Source organism: Notolepis coatsorum, assembly GCF_963971535.1.
Source record: "Notolepis coatsorum genome assembly, chromosome: 10".
Classification (NCBI taxonomy): domain Eukaryota; kingdom Metazoa; phylum Chordata; class Actinopteri; order Aulopiformes; family Paralepididae; genus Notolepis; species Notolepis coatsorum.
Window position 1 is genome coordinate 23,042,505 of NC_140174.1, and position 17,238 is coordinate 23,059,742.

Below are 17,238 nucleotides of genomic sequence, written 5' to 3' on the forward strand. Positions count from 1 at the left end.
AGCAGTCCACTGTGACGTGCAGGCTGTGACGTAAAGACGTAGACACAGCTCTGCATAGGCGTGTGTTTGAAGACCCGCACGAGACGAGAGTTGTCAAAGATTCCCGCCATATGAAGGAAGGGTTGAGAGCAAGCTTCCGAGCTCACTTTAACCAACGTTAACCAAATGTATTGTTTTTTTGACTAGTCAGTTTTGATTGGTGACCTGGCATTATCATTTCCTATACTTATATTTTGACAGCTGAGCTATTGGAAGTTTAGAGAGTGGTAAGTTAGCTAACTCATGTTGTCGTCAGCTAGCTAGCTTTTAGGAAATACTTTCACAGTTTGAAGGCTAAAACGTCAAGTCAAGCTAACAAAAGTTGTCAACTCAGTTACAGTAAAGGAAGTAACTAGCCTAGAGACCTCCAATCAACATGAACACTGCTGCAGAAGACAAAGTTGTGGAAGTTGACTTTGTGATGCAGGATGATGAGGTGGGCTGATTACAAAGCAAGCCTGAGAATAATCTACATTGTGTTGCCATGTGCCGATTTACTTCAATCAATGCTGTCTATCTCAGATAAAGCCTATTTTTACTTCTCAACAGGAGTCCTTACAAGACATTGACCTCCTACCGAAACATGGAATTGTGAGTGGTAGAGCTGAATTAAGTCAATGTCATATCTTTGCATACAAACATGGTGCAGGTCTCTCATTCACTAATCACCACTAATGTACTATTATCATTATCATTATTACTTTGTTCTATGTACTATTATTATTACTACCTATCCTACCGGTCCCCTCCCCCCCAAGCTGCTATGACACTATGAATTTCCCCAAAGGGATTAATCAAGGAACACTTGACTTGACGCTTGAATTGTCCACGTCTCTCTCTCTCCGCCACATCCATAGAGCGAGAAAGACATCGAAAAGTTGAATTCGGTGGGCATCCGCACAGTGAAGGGGATCCAGAGAACCAATCGGAGAGCTCTGCGTAACATTAAAGGCCTGTCAAAGGCCAAGGTGGAAAAGATCAAGGATGCTGCTGAGAAAGTGCTGGTGAGAGGAGAGCGTTGGGAACTTAAAGTCATTCTGTTGTGTTTTTTTATTAACTTTTATTATTGAGACAGTTGGAATGCAGAGAGGGAGACAGAATAGGGGCGACACAGGAGAGAATGCTCTGGTGGAATTGGAAGGTTCCTGGTAAAATTGCGGCTCCTCCCAGCAGCGTGTCAAAGTGTCCTTGAGCAAGACACTTAACCCCTAACTGCTCCTGATGAGCAGGTCGGCACCGGTCCTTGCTTGGTTGCCTCCGCCGTCGGTGTGTGAATGTGTGAGTGAACAGGTGAATGTGAGGCACGAGTTGTAAAGTGCTTTGGATAAAAGAGATCTATAAATGAAGTCCATTATAGTATACCATTTACATGTGGAATGGAATATTAGTGAAATCGACCGGATCCCACTTTAAAAACCAACTGTCTAAACCATACCGTATCTCAGGGTATCTGGCTTTAGATGAGACTTTGCGGTGAAAATTGACATAGAGAACAAGGAAATGACAGTTTAATATCTTGGATAATGTCTTATGCACATTTGCTTGTCCCATTGTAGCCCGGTGGTCTCCAACCAGCCGTTGAGTACAGCACGGAGAGGAAGAGGAAAGTGTTCCACATCACCACCGGGAGCCAAGAGATCGAGTTAAGATTTGTCCCCCAACATGCACAAATACTCATACACAAATTAGGTGTAGGGAATTCTTGGATCACCGTAATCTTTTTTAAACAAGTCTTAACCTAACTTGATCAGTATCTACCACTACTGAACATATAATCATAACAAAGTCTTCATAATCCCGAAATTCTTCCTCTCTACAGTAAGCTTATGGGTGGAGGTATGGAGAGTATGGCTATCACAGAGGCGTTTGGAGGTAAGTAGTCTTCCTGCTACAGTGTATACTACGTTCCTCTGACCCTGATATCCTCCTGTGGTTTCAAGCACAATATGTTATTCATTCTACAGATCATTGGACAGGGAAGACCCAACTCTCTCACACCCTTTGTGGTAAGTGATTTAGGAAAGCCCACCTCCACACACACACACACACCCCGTGGAAAATGAATTGACCTAGCTCAAACCCTGACCTAGCTCAAACCTTTTCTTGATCCTCCAATCACGAACGTGGCTTCCCGTCTATGTCACGGAAACTATAAAAGAAGGAAGGGTCATCACGTCACTGTGTAGCACGTGAACGCACAAGTGTGGGAACTTTCAGTTCGGTCGACATTGCATTGAACGGGATCGCCATCTCCTCAATTATCAGGTTAAACGAATGTCAGAATCATTGTCAATTTGTGGCATAACGTTTCATATATTGCTTGATGTATATTTCCTCAGATAGCTGGTCTATTTTGAACTGGCACCAAGCAGAGTATTCTGACGTGATGACCCTTCCTTTTATAGTTTCTTTGTCCGTGTTCACACCGAGTCTCCGTGTGTCTGTCGTCCAGTCACAGCTCTGCGCCCAGTCACAGCTCAGCTCCCAGGCGAGAACGGCTACACGGGAGGGAAGGTCATCTTCATCGACACGGAGCACACTTTGTATCCTCCTCAAGTCACACTGCTCCACCGTGGACGCATACCTACAACTTTGCACAGTATTTGCTCTGAAAAATCATTCATATAACACCAAGGTTTCCCTCATTTACAGTGACGTAGAGTATACTATTGGGGGACCCTGCTGTTTTATCATAAATCGATCAATACAGACCGTATTAATTAATGTTGTGTTTCTTTTCAAATGTAGCCAAGAGTAAAGACCCTAACCCTATCAAAACAGCAGTCAAAGTGTATATTTTCAGCACTACGTTTTTTTTTATACCGTAAAACCGCGAGGAAATCCAGATTTAACACTGCCATTCGCTGTCCATAGATGTATGATATGTCATAATAATGTCATTTATAGTTCATAAATAAATGTATTATGTATAATTCAAATGGATTATAATTATTACTGTATCTACAAATCCTTCTGTTTAATCATCTTCCCTTTATTCATTTGCTTAGATTTTATGTACACATGATCTCAAGAAGGTGCTGAATGAGCTCAGTGAGCGAGGTCGGAGGTTGCACAATTTTAACATGGTGTTATTCACCGGCAAAGATGCAAAGAAAAAATCATAATCATAAACAGACAAAATATTTCTGACACTGGGAATACATTCCCCAAGGTCCATAGATGTTCCTAAATACCAAGAACATGAAAATGGACCTTGTAGAAGTGGAGCAATCTTCCATTTACTTAGGTATGTATTTCTAGGCAGATTTTCAGAAAATAGGGCTAGGGCTTAACAGGTAAGCAACTTTAAGCATAAGCAAGGCATTTAAGAGAGTTTGATAGAATCCAAAATTCCAATGTATGTGAAATGTGTAAAGCCTTTTTTTTTGCATCCCATGTTGCTGTCCTTAACTGGCCCCTGTCCTCACCAGTCGCCCAGACAGGCTGAAAGACATCGCGGAGAGGTTTAATGTGGACCACGGCGCCGTCCTGGAGAACCTGGTGGTTGCTCAAGCTAATAACAGTACGAATACACAGCCGCTCATTTAGACCAGTTTGAAGAGAGATGGTCTGAGTCTTGGCTCAGTTGAAGGGTACAGAGGCAGGAAAGGTTTAACTCAGGCGTCATAGCAGCATGGGGGAGGGGGGAGGGGAGGTACAGGTATGGTATAAAAAGTATAAATTCATGATATACCATCCCTTGCCAGCTCTATTTAACATGGAGAAGTTCCCCTTCTTTGCAGGGCTATAACTTTTTAAATTCTATTGCTAGATTGCCATTATTAGGGCCCATTCAATGTCCTATATGTATTGTTCATGGTGTAGCAACGTTAAACTTTTTCATTCACATATTCATACTAAAATATGGTCTAAAGTATAAGTATGTTTTCATCTCTTTCTGCAGCTTTCTCCAGAACGTGATTTATAGCCCCAAATGCATTATATTGATGATCAAATACAGTTTGGTAGGAATCTGTGCGAGATAAAAAATTTCAACTGGACGTACTTCTAGAATTTACTACACGTCATCTGATGTTGACCGGATGGGCGAGGGGGCGTTTATAATTCCGTGGGCAACGTTATACCATTCATCTAATGTGGGTCATATGTTCATCATAGCAGTTTATATCGAACACGGTAATACTACACGCTAAAACTCACCCCAGTCTCCTCGGGCCGTTGGGCGATCAGCGTGGAGTAGACAGTTTTCGATTATGGGATGTTGAAATGCCTGATCTATTTCCAGGTTGTATAATAGTATATACGTCCAAATCATGTTGTTTTTTCTAGTTATTTCCACCGATCGATGTTCACTGTGTGAAGACAGAGTCTCTCTAACATTAGCGAGTGCCCGGACCCCATATGGAGTGAGTCCTGCCGGTTCAAAGGTTGACATCCGGTTTCGATCTGCCGATCGGCCACCAGATGGCGCTCTTGAACCGCTAGAGGGTTGAGAGGATATCAGCACTGTGTGTCAAGGCTGCGGAGGGGAAATATGATTTCGATCACAGATTTTTGAAATATTGATATCAAAGACGAGTTACGGCGTTTTCGGCAGTTAAAGTGTTAACTCTGAATCTAAAAACATGACAACACTAGTAGTTTGTGATATCATTCAATGAGCCTCGGTCCCAGAGTGAGAATTACCTTTTTAATTTGGGTTGTTACAATCTCAATCTCGATACAGAATCAAAAACCTCAGTTTAACTGGTGTTATGGTATGGTTACTGCTATTAGCATAATGTTTAAAGCTCATTTTCATTATTTACACATTTTAAATAAAATTAATAAAAAAAAAAAATTCTGAGCCAAATATCGAAACGTGTGTGAAATCTGAAAATGTGTGTATAGTTACACCTGTAGTTCCGGATATGAAGCCATGCTCTACTACTGCTCTGCCCCCAGGTGAACATCTGATGGAGCTGTTGGACCAAGTTGAAGCCAAGTTCCATAAAGAAAGAGGGGTCTACAAACTTCTGGTATGGAACTGTTATCTCCATAGACATAAAGGCTAGATGACTCACCCGCGCTGCTGGCCAATGGAGACCGACGTTGCCACATGGCGGCCATCTTTCCACAGGCAGCACACCCACTCATAACATGAATGTCTATGGTGCATGTACTATTGAAATAACCATAGCTTGTGGGCGGCTGGGTGGCGCAGCGGAGACTGCGCTCGTCACCAATGCAAGAGACTCCGGTCTCGAATCCGGGTGTCAGCATTGCCTCCGGCTTGGGCCAGCCGTCATACTAACTCAATTGGCAGAGTTAGCGGTGGAAGTCGATCGGTGGTAATCTGGACGTTGTGGACAGCGACTCCTACAGGTCGGTTGGGGGGCGCCTGCACAGCAGACAGGAAATGGCGGGGGTAGTGTGACCCTCCCACACGTTACACCTCGCCAATGAGAGTCCGCGCTGGCAGGTGAAAAGATGTGACAGGCTGCCTCCACATGTATCAGAGGGGACACGTGATGCAAGGCTTCTATCCTCCCTACAACCGGCCAGTGGGGGGCATATGCAAGCAACGTTCAAGACAGGGGAGGGGAGAATTGGCACAGCGAAATTGGGAGGGGAGAAAAATAGAAAAAGAGGAGAAAAAGTGGAAAAAAAAAAATATGTGCAGTTTTATCACAAAGCACAATGCCACAGATGTTGCACGTTTTGAGGGAGGAAAACTGCACATTTTAGAGTGGCCTTTTATTGTGACCAGCCTAAGGCACACCTGTGCAATAATCACGCTGTCTAATCAGCATCTTGATATGCCACCTGTCAGGTGGATGGATTATCTCAGCAAAGGAGAAGTGATTTCAACTCGTAAAAAATTGGAGCAAAAACAAAAGTGTTGCGTTTATATTTTTGTTCAGTGTATATGGTAGTAGGAAGAGAGTTGTTGAAGCAGTGGTGTAATTTATAGGCATGCTACGATAATATCTATATTATTTCATTAAAAGAAAAGCCATGTAGTATTTGGCTCTAGGACTCAATTTAAAGTATAGCCCCAAAACAGCTAAATTGACCCATCTCAAACCTGCTCTCTTTTCTTGATCCTCCCATCACAACGGTTGCTTCCCAGGGTACGCCAAGTTAATTGACTAAGGGACATGTAGTTGACGCTTATCACAGTCATTTTGAAATGCAAAATCTCCCACAATTATTAGAATCACTCAGTCAAAATACGATTGTTTCTTGTAAAAGTGATAGAGACTGAATATCAGCACGTGGACCAGTCTCAGTCCAATGACATTTAGACGTAGTTTGGAAAAATAAATGATAAAGATGCTTAAAATGGTTGTAGTCACAGGGCTTTCAAACAAGATGGTGCCGAGGAGCAAGGGGGTGGTCCAAAGAATTTGCAATAAAGAAAAGAAAGCCATTTGCTGTAATTTCCTGCAACTTAAAAACATAATTTCAATACAATAGCAAACACAAGGGTAAGTTCCAAATAAGTTATTTATTTAAAAAAGAAAAATTGTATAAAGTTGCACAATTGTTGACGTTGAACACAAAAGCACACACCGTTTCCGTTTTGGAGGCTTAATTTGATAAGAATATAGGATAGGCATATGTATAAGCATTATGCTTCAGCCTGTACCTTTTCAGTCACTGCCAAAATCAAAGACAGTCTTGAATGATTGTGAATATTGTATTGTGTGTGATGACTGAATAAAACTAATACTACTAACTAACTACTACAAATGTTGCGCTGCAAGTTCAATGTTATAACATTTGATTTATTACAAAATATAAGAATACAGCCTGCTAGATGAGTACAACCATTTTTTATACTGTATACATATATGGCAAAAAAATACTGAAACTGCTCTGCGTCCACTTCCTTATATTCACTAATACTAATGGTCTCTCTTGGCATTAAGGTAATATTTTCTACATATAAAAAAAGGGATCCAGCCCAGACGTTGCTGTTCACCACCTCTGTTCTCCGTCAGATCATTGACTCCATCATGGCTCTGTTTCGTGTGGACTTCCCTGGCCGAGGCAAGCTGGCCGAGATGCAGCAGAACCTGGCCCAGATGCTCTCCAGGCTACAGGAGATCTCCAGAGGTCTGAGCCACAACTTGGTTTAAAGAGCACATATTTTTAGTAATTTTTAACAAGTTAATATAAGTCTTTGAGGTCCCTTAACCCTTTCACTACCACACTACAGAAGGTTAACCCTTTACTATCACACTACAGACGGTAGTGTGTTTTGAAACCTTTTGGACAGCCCATGTATTTGTTACTGTGAAGTTAATCTAAATAATGTATGTGAATGTGAGATATCACAAGGAAACTACTCAATCTTGACTGTCTTTAACGAATAACGAGGGTGCTTTCACACCAGAGCTGTTTGGTCCGGACTATCGGACCAGAATTCGATAGTCCGCTTTTTTGGGGTGGTGTGAATGCGCAGTCGAACTCTGGTGCGGACCAAACACGCGAACTCTGGTCCGCCAAAAAACATAGGTCTCGGTTTGCTTCATCGGACCAAACGCAGACCAAATATAGGAAGTCACCTGATAAACTGTGCATCTTGGGTAGAACTACCGACCAGCCAAGACGCTGCTGCTGCGCCGATACACCTAGTACTACTGACCAGACAAGACGCTGCTGCTGCACCGATACACCTAGTACTACCGACCAGCCAAGACGCTGCTGCTGCGCCGATACACCTAGTACTACCAACCAGCCAAGACGCTGCTGCTGCGCACCGATACACCTAGTACTACCAACCAGCCAAGACGCTGCTGCTGCGCACCGATACACCTATACTGTAGAAGGAAGAAAAAAAACTGCGGCGCCCGGCATTCACTGCAAAACAAGCACACTGTAGTGTAAACATGTCTCGTGGACAGACTTGGGCGAATGATGAAGTGAAAGCCCTGATCGACATATGGGCAGAAGACCAAATAAAACAGTTGCTTGTGGGCACTCACAAAAACAACGAGGTGTACAAGTTGTTTAGCGAGAGGATGGCGGTAATGGGTTATAATCGAACGATGGATCAATGCCACATCTCTTCTACTATCACGCTTCTTGCGGCTGTTTGTGTTTTTGCGGATTTCACTTCCTGAAGGGGAGGGATTTCCACTCTCCATTGTGTCCAATAGACGAGCGCCCTTTTCGACCGCGTGACATTGTTCAGAAAGTTTGGTGCGCTTGAGAAATTGCAATGTGAATGCAGACGAACCAAATGACGAATGCAACAATGTTGCAACTTCATCACCAGAACCGCACAGAGTCCAGCAAAACTATATGTGAAAGCGCCCTCAACACAACACTAACATTTTTAAGATATTTCTTTATTGATCCCCTTGGGGAAATTCTGGTGTCATAGCAGCATGGGGGAGGGGGAGTACAGGTATGGGCAGGGTAATAGTAGAAAGACATAAATGCAGTATAGGCAATACAATTAGATCTGAATATAAAAATATGAAAAAAATAAACAGTGTAAACAAAGATGCAGATGCCCCATCGTTTATATTTAAGCATTACATCACGCGCAGGAGTGGTTTGTGACCAATAAACCATGCCTAGGGGTGGTCGTTAGACCCCCCTAGGCATGGTTTATTGGTCACAAATCACGACTACAAGTGGTGTAAAGCTTTTATACAACTGCCAGATTCATCCAACCTTATTTCTATACAATAAACACACATTAATCGAAGATTTATTGAAAAAACCATCCGCCAGAAAAAGTAGTTCCCACAACTACAAAAAAGACAAGTTGCCTCCATGTGGAAGCAGCTTGAAGTGCATCCAACCAAACTAACACATCCAACTGTGTATTATTGGAATGATTGAGAGAAGTTGCCTCATGTGGAAGCAGCTTGAAGTGCATCCAACCAACTAACACATCCAACTGTGTATTATTGGAATGATTGATTGAAAATTTTATTACCAGATGCAGAATGGGTACAATACAGTACGGCTCAATACACACAATTGTTAAGGGAATGCAGACCTACTTTCCATAGAACTTCATTCTTAGATGCTTCTATATAAAGTAGGTAAAACAAATTAAAACGTTTTCTTTGCCCTATAGGAAAAAAACTTTTTCTTCGCCCTATTTTTTTATTTATTTCTTTTAGCCTAAACTTAACCAGTTGGAAACCAGGGGTACAGTAATAAAATTAGCAATCAACCAATCAATCAATTCAATAGACCATGCTCACTTAAAACAGCGCTGCTTCTCTCTCAGTCTGACTCCCCCGCTGTTGCAGACAGGAGTGTGTGTGTGTGTGTGTGTGTGTCACAGTGTGTGTGTGTCACAGTGTGTGTGTGTGTGTGTGGGTGTATGTGTGTGTGTGTGTGTGTGTGTGTACGTGTGTGTGTGTGTTTGTGGGTACGCCAGCGTCGGACAGTGTGAGAGTGAACGCTGCAGTCAGTGGGAAGGAAGTAGAAATTTAAATCAATCAATTAATCAATCAATCAATCCGCGATTTTTCTTTTGTTCTAGATTGACTCAAGACCCATCAATTACATCATCCAACATTGTTTAAAGGACTAACACATTCCCCTTGACAGAATCGCTTCATATTTAGTCGTCATGGTGCTATCAACATATCCATTTGTTGTCCGCGATCTTGTTTTCTCCCGGAGTGAGCCGGGGAGTGATATGTGATTCGGTTGTGGGCGGGTCCTGAGCCCAGGACCGTGGATTGTTGCCAATAAAGACGTGTAAATGGCCAATCAGAATCGAGAAATTTGCATGCCGTTGTATAATATATGTTAACCCATTCATTGCCGGAGCTTATATCCATCCTTGTAGCCTCTCTGCCAGCTCTATTTGTCTATGGAGATGTTCACCTTCTTTGCAGGGCTATAACTTTTTAAATTGTATTGCTAAATTGACATTACTATGGCCCATTCAATGTAGGAACGTTTTACTTTTTCATTCACACATTCATACAATAATACGGTCTAGAGTATAAATATGTTTTTATCGTTTCTGCAGTATTTCATAGAACGTGAGTTATAGCCATAAATGCATATATTAGATCATCAAATGCAGTTTGATACCTATCGACGCCAGATTAAAAATGTCAACTGTACACGGTCCTAGACGTTATGACTCTTCATCTGCGGTTGACCGGAGGGGGGGGGGGGGGGGGGGTCGCTTATAATTCAATGGCCGACGTTAAATCATTTATGTAGTATGGGTGATATATAGATCAGAGCAGTTTGTATCGAAAATGGTAAAGAAAAACGCTGAAACTCACCCCAGTCTCCTCTTACCGTTGGGTGATGAGCGTGGAGCAAAAAGATCGCTATTATGGGATGTTGATCTAGGTGATCCAGTTCCGGTTTGTATAATACTAATACACGTCCAATCATGTTGTTTATTGAGTTATGGCAACGGATCGATATGCACAGTGTCTGGATAGAGTCCCGCGAGCGATAGCGAGTGGCCGGACAGAATAGGGGACGGACTAAGCACTTCCGGTGACTTCCGGTTTTGGCAACTCGCCGATCGGCCACCAGGTGGCGATATTGAAGCGTTGGAGAGTTGAGCGGAGTCCTACAACACCAGCAAAGACTCCATGGGTGAAATGTGAATACCATGACGAAAATATGAAATATTGATCTCAAAGACGCTGTAAGACGTCATTGGCAGATTACGCATGGCGGAGAATGACGTCTTAACACGTCATTGGCGGAGAAAGGGTTAACAATAAATATAGGCAATAAAGAATTTGAATCTGGATATATACTATGAGTAAAAGTAAAAGTAAACGGTATACACAATATTATTTTTAGATAATAAAGTTTGAAAACATTGTTCCAGTCTGAGTCACTCAATGAACCCTGCTACTCTGAATGGACGGCTTGTGTCATTCAAACTGGACTGATTCTGCATTTATCTCCGATATTGATGAATCAGAACAGTATGTTGATGATGACCATGTACTGTATGTGTGTGATCCTTCAGAGCTACAGATATTATCATAGATATGTCTTTAATCATACGACCCCCTTAGATACACAAAGTCTGGTATATCTCATCGACTCATGTGTTTTGCTCCTAGATTACAACGTAGCTGTGTTCATCACCAATGGTAACCAGGCAGGAATGACGTAAGTAGAAGAGTTGAGGGGGTCATTTCTACTCGACATTAGATTAGAAGAAAATATATTGTCATTATACAGCACAAGTACAGTACAACGCAAAGACGTTTGGCATCCAACCAGAGTGAAAATGTAATGGTAAAGCCCAATAGCAATATACAATGTACATGTGATTAAACTGGTTATACAATATATAAATTAGTACTACAGAGTATAGTGCTAATCAGATGCATGTACAGAGTTTTATTAATATGTACAGTGATACAGGTATAAAGACACTATAGTAGTAAGTCATACTGGCCAGCAGTATAACTAGTAAGAGTAGGTAAGTTATATGTACAGATGTAGATATATCTAGTATCTACAGATATGTAAAAAGGATTATGTAGAGACGGATATATATATATACAGCATTATTGTACATCATACAGAGTTATGTGCAGGTGTATAAGTAGGTATATATAATTATATGCAGGTATATTCAGACAGATAATGCGGTAAATGTATATATACGGTATGTACAGCACTATTGTACATGCTATCATACAGAGTTATATGGTGATATAGTATAGTGCTGATCTTTGATTGGATGCCCCCCCCCCTTTACCTTTCAGGTCTCAAGCTGATCCTATAAGCCGGATTGGAGTGCCCCGCTTCAGCACCAGACTTAGCTTGAGAGCTGATCCTATGGAGCCGGTTGGAGGGCACATCCTGGCCCACGCCTCCACCACACGAATTAGCTTGAGGAGAGGGCGGGGAGAATTGATAATTGCCAATATTATCAGGTAATTAGTTGCCGCTTGCCGTGTGTGTGTGTGTGTGTGTGTGTGTGTGTGTGTGTGTGTGTGTGTGTGTGTGTGTGTGTGTGTGTGTGTGTGTGTGTGTGTGTGTGTGTGTGTGTGTGTGTGTGTGTGTGTGTGTGTGTGTGTGTGTGTGTGTGTGTGTGTGTGTGTGTGTGTGTGTGTGTGTGTGTGTGTGTGTGTGTGTGTGTGTGTGTGTGTGTGTGAGACCTCAATAAGACTTTCATCTACTTCTACATACAATGACTCTGTTCCTTGAAATGCATCACTGGAGTTTTCAGGTGGCACATTATTAACTCTTTACACACCCTAACACGTTAGAAATGTTGCCAAATCTTGTGTGTCGCTCTTCCATAATAATCATAACTACCTACCTCATACTAGTCTACCCATATAAATCTGTATGATAGCATGTACAATAATGCTGTATATACACACATTTATATTTACAGTACTGCATATATTAATATCCATATCCATCTGAATATACCTGCATATAATTCTCCTATATACCTATTTATACAACTGCATATAACAATGATGGCATGTAAAATAATGCTGTATATATGTTTTTATTTTATTATTCTATCTATCCACATCTGTCTGTACATACCTGCATATAACCCTTTTTACATATCTGTAGTGTAGATATACTATATATATATTATGTATACATATCCCTTACCTAGTTTTACTAGTTAGTATGACCATAGTGTCTTTATACCTGTATCACTGTTCAGTTCAGTTCAGTTCAGAGTTTTTATTTGCCACATGGAATAATACAATCATAGTTTCTTCATTAAAAAAAATCATAAATAGCCATTCCATGGACAAAAGGAGCAGGAAGAAGAATAAATCTTATAATTACCTGCCCCTTATTCCTAAACTAACATGTATTTTCTTAATGGTCGGCGTATAACTTTATTTACACAAATAATCATTTATACCATTATAAAAGAAACACAATCCACAGTTAAACAAGAAAAATTTAAATAATAATAATAATGATAAATAATAAAAAAAGAAAAGAAAGAGAATACATACATATTAATATTACAAATATGTGCACATACATCTGATTAGCACTATTACTCAGTAGTACCAATTCATATATTTTATACCCAGTTTAATCACCTGTACATTACTATTGCACTTTACTGTTACATTTGCACTCTGGTTGGATGCCAAACTTCTTTTTGTTGTGTACTGTACTTGTGCTGCATAATGACAATACATTTGAATCTAATCTAATCACAAAGGCAGACTGGAGATTCACCCCCCGCCTCTTTAATTGTCTCTTCCAGTCCTGATATGCCCGAGAATGAAGCCACTTTCGTCATCACTGCTGGGGGAGTTGCTGATGCCAAAAAATGAGGCGATTCTTCTTCAAAGTGACACAGTAGAGAGAGACAGACCACATACTTCCAATACTGAGAATTATTACACAATACCGCTATGTTATGAAGTTGTTTGTATTTATTTGATCTTATTTTGTTCGTCTGTTCAACAACGTTCTTCCTGGGAACCGTTGAAACTCTTTTAGTTTCCGCAGATGCTCGCTGGTTCCTCTTGTACGCGGAGAAATACGGTTAAGAGATCGGACGCGGAACAATCTTATACAGAATGGGCTGTATACTGTGGAACGTTTACAATGTAGCACGTAGAAATGTGATTCCTAGAGCCAGAATCCCCCCCCCCCCCCCATATGCTAACTGACACACCTGTATACACTTTTTACACTGCATTTCTATTTCTACATTTTGTAACGTCTCCACTGTATATATCTACGTGTTAAACCCATCTCTTGTAGCGGGGCCCCTAGTTCTTGAGATCCTACCGTGTCTGCTAGGTTAAGTTAGCAACCTTTTTAACAACCGATGTGTACTCGAGGAACCAGGTGACCATGGCGATCCACGTTAAACCAATTGGAAGTAGCTGACTTCTTTAATTTGCCACAACGCCCAGACCTTATAGTTCTCCAAAGACAAAGCCATACAATGTTGTATGTTTCTTTTGACTCGTTTCTCCATGGGAACTAGTTTGCACAGTCTTGGATCAGTCCAATAAAAGATCTGCTCTGATGATGTAATTTGATGCTCTGTGTAATTGGATGTATTTCTGAAAATGTCCTCATCAGTCTTTTCGTCAACGTTTGCCTTGACGGCTTTTGTGGTGAATTTAGGATAAATCTGTCCACACTACAGTACCCGTTCATGTTCAGTTAGTTTGAAGAGAACATCAGTTATTTTTCTCTGCTGTTAAACCGTTTGAAATTGACAAGTCTCTTACCTCTGCTCACTGAGCAAATCTATGTCTTGTGTCCTCAACATGACTGCAATTGCGTATTAAAAACACCAAGGAGATGGAAAGCATTGCGTGTCTTAATTTTGGATTGTGTGATGTGATTTATGTAGGCTTGTATTAGTCCACTGCTGTATTACAGCACTAAATTACTTGCATAGGGGCCTTAGCTATTTTTGACAAAGCAAACGCACCCTGGATTGATGCAGCAAATGCACACGCTGCCAATGTGGATAACTGATGCTGCGGTGAAAAAAGGCACATCACCAACACGGAAAGATGTTTACTGACAAAAGTATTTCACCTTGTAGGAGAAACCTTGCTCCCGACATAAACCAAGTAAATCTCCAAGGTCTAGTTGAGCTGTGTCGTGAATTTGGCACAGTTGCTATACAGTAGCTTCCCGCCTTGTGTGCAAATTTGCTGAAAGCATATTTTCATTGGCTTCCTATTGTAATTCTGGGTGAGTTAGAATGTTATGTATCATATCTTCAGAAACCTCGGAATTTGCAGTTTCATGCTGTATAATATATGACACTAGCATTATGCTGTAAGATTTTAGGGTTGAAAAGTAAGCAGAAAATATCTCTTGTGTGCGTGCAGGCTCCCCATCTGCTTGCACACCACAGTTTGAGAATCACTGGTTCAGCCGGTGTGTGTTTGAGAGAGTTTCCTGAGAGCAGTTACACATTAAGTTAGAGAGCAGATTTGTGAGTCAGAGAGGCATGTTTCAGTTTATGCTCAAGGCCCACTTTACATTCTGTAAATGTACTGTACATGGGGGGGGGGGTTAATACAAGGGCCCCATATTTGCTTTCCTGTGACAAAATGGCATCCAATGTAATAAAAAAAAAGTCAACCAACGAACTCGATTCTTGTACCGGATCTCCTCACTGGTAAACAAGAATACCCTGAAGACTCTGGCAGGAGCACTCATTCAAGGGTACTACGACTATGCTTGCATCTCATGGTACCAAAGGCGCTAAAAACAAAATTACAAACATCTCAAAACAAACTGGTCAGACTACTGCTTGACCTTACTCCTAGAACCCACCTCACCCCTGCCCACTTTGACAACCTAGGATGGCTTAGAGTAGACGACAGAGTACAGCAACTTGCAATGGGCCTGGTCTACAAGATACACTATACGACTAAGGTACCCATGTACATGTAAAAATACTTCCCAAAGGTCAGTGAATACCACAACCACTACACCAGAGGAAGCTCAACAAATCATGTTAAACCCAGATTCGGCTCAAACAAGGGACTAAACACGTTTCGCAATTATGCCACATCAATGTGGAACGCCCTACCCAAAGCTGTAAAGGAATGTGAATCCCTACCCACATTCAAAACCGCTCTTAAAGAGCACCTACGGGAGGCTGCAATTCGAAACTGGCCACCGTAAATGCCCAAAACCCCCACCACCTCCTAATAGACAGTCTCCTCCCCACCGCATGTATATATTCCCTCCCCGCCGTATGTATATTTCTCTCCCACCCACCCACCCCCTCCTAATGTACAGTCCCCTCCCCATCATATGTATATACTCTGTCAGGATCTAGGGGTAACAGTACTGTATATTTGAATACCGTTTATGTCACAAATGTATCAGTACTAAATACCTATATGTCCCTATGCCATAAATGTCATGTATGTTGTGTATGTCATAAATGTCTATATGAATTGAAAATGGGGGACCCTGATGTAAACAAGACAAACGTCTTTCTCAGGTCTGCATCCCCTTAACAATTGTGTGTATTGAGCCGTACTGTATTGTACCCATTCTGCAATCTGTTAAATAAAGTTTTCATGGGGCGCCCCAGTGGCGAACCACATAGCGCGCTCAGCCGCGACACGGCCGACCCATTCATTCATTCATTCATTCATTACTAACACCAGCGATAATGCCTAGTGGCGCAGGTCCTACCTTGTGTGAGGTAGCTCGATAGCTACACCTCACACGCCGTCCCTCTGTCTGCTGTCAACAAGACGAGGAGACTACAGACTCGACGCTGAGATGCATCGAAATGCATCCCGCTGCAGAGTCGCAGAACCTATACGAGCGCCGTCAGAACATGCCGCGAAGATTCCAGGGGTAGGCAAATCTCCGGTAAGCACTCAACCTAATTTCTCTTAACTTTTCATTACAACTAGTTACACAGGGTGCAAGCATCTGCCATGATGGAAACGAAAATAGAGGAAGAGCGAGTGGTGACCACGCCTAGTGCTATATAGTATGTCACTAGGGCGGGGCCTGGCAGGTGCTGGGTGTATTTGTTTTATTCGTTGATGGAGTACACTAGGTACTGGAGATGAGGTATATCTCGATTGCGAAGAGCAGGACGCGATTCGCCAGTATGACTATATAACTGTAGACTAGAACACAGCAACAGAAAACTAGACTAGAGAACAACAACAAAAATGTAGACTAGAAAACAACAACAGAAAACTGTAGACTAGAGAACAACAGAAAACTGTAGTCTAGAGAACAACAGAACACTGTAGACTAGACTAGAGAACATAAAATGTTAGACTATACAATAACAACAACAGAAAACTAAACTAGAGAACAACAACACCATCCGTAGACTATCTTCAACAGTGATGCAATTGAGTTAAGCTATCAGCCTACGACCCACCTGGGCCCCTGTTGGGATCCACTGACAGGTCCTGACCCATAGTTTGAAAACCACCTACAATCTAAAGTGGGCCTGCTCATATTTTGTAACAGGACACATTTTAAAATCGTATGTTTTTGTGGGTTTTTTATTGATTTTTGCTATCGGAGAGAGAGAGAGAGAGAGAGGCGTGATTATCAAGCCGCATTTCTCGGAGACGCTCTCTGATTGGCACTGACTGACGCTCTCTGATTGGCCACTGACGCGTTTGCCCAATCCGTGACGAGCTGTGTCTTTGCCCATTTCCACGTCAAACAGCTTGCAAACTACCTGGCGTTCTATCGCCATGCTCTAAGACAAACTCTAACCTTAACCAACTTCGAAAGAGTGCCTAAGCTTAACCGTCGAAA

The 17,238-nt window shown here is 41.8% G+C and overlaps 1 protein-coding gene across 1 annotated transcript; it reads left to right on the plus strand.

Annotated features, from left to right (window-relative positions):
- The first annotated feature begins 513 nt into the window (after nucleotides 1-513).
- Nucleotides 514-14,266, plus strand: LOC311235130 (meiotic recombination protein DMC1/LIM15 homolog). Its single transcript, XM_084322484.1, has 12 exons — nucleotides 514-630; nucleotides 897-1,043; nucleotides 1,596-1,681; nucleotides 1,859-1,911; nucleotides 2,004-2,045; nucleotides 2,492-2,582; nucleotides 3,471-3,562; nucleotides 4,945-5,018; nucleotides 6,987-7,101; nucleotides 11,067-11,115; nucleotides 11,721-11,891; nucleotides 13,211-14,266. Exons 4-12 carry the CDS (start codon nucleotides 1,866-1,868, stop codon nucleotides 13,278-13,280), a joined length of 750 nt encoding a protein of 249 aa, XP_084178610.1. The 5' UTR covers nucleotides 514-630; nucleotides 897-1,043; nucleotides 1,596-1,681; nucleotides 1,859-1,865; the 3' UTR covers nucleotides 13,281-14,266.
- The last annotated feature ends 2,972 nt before the right edge of the window (nucleotides 14,267-17,238 follow it).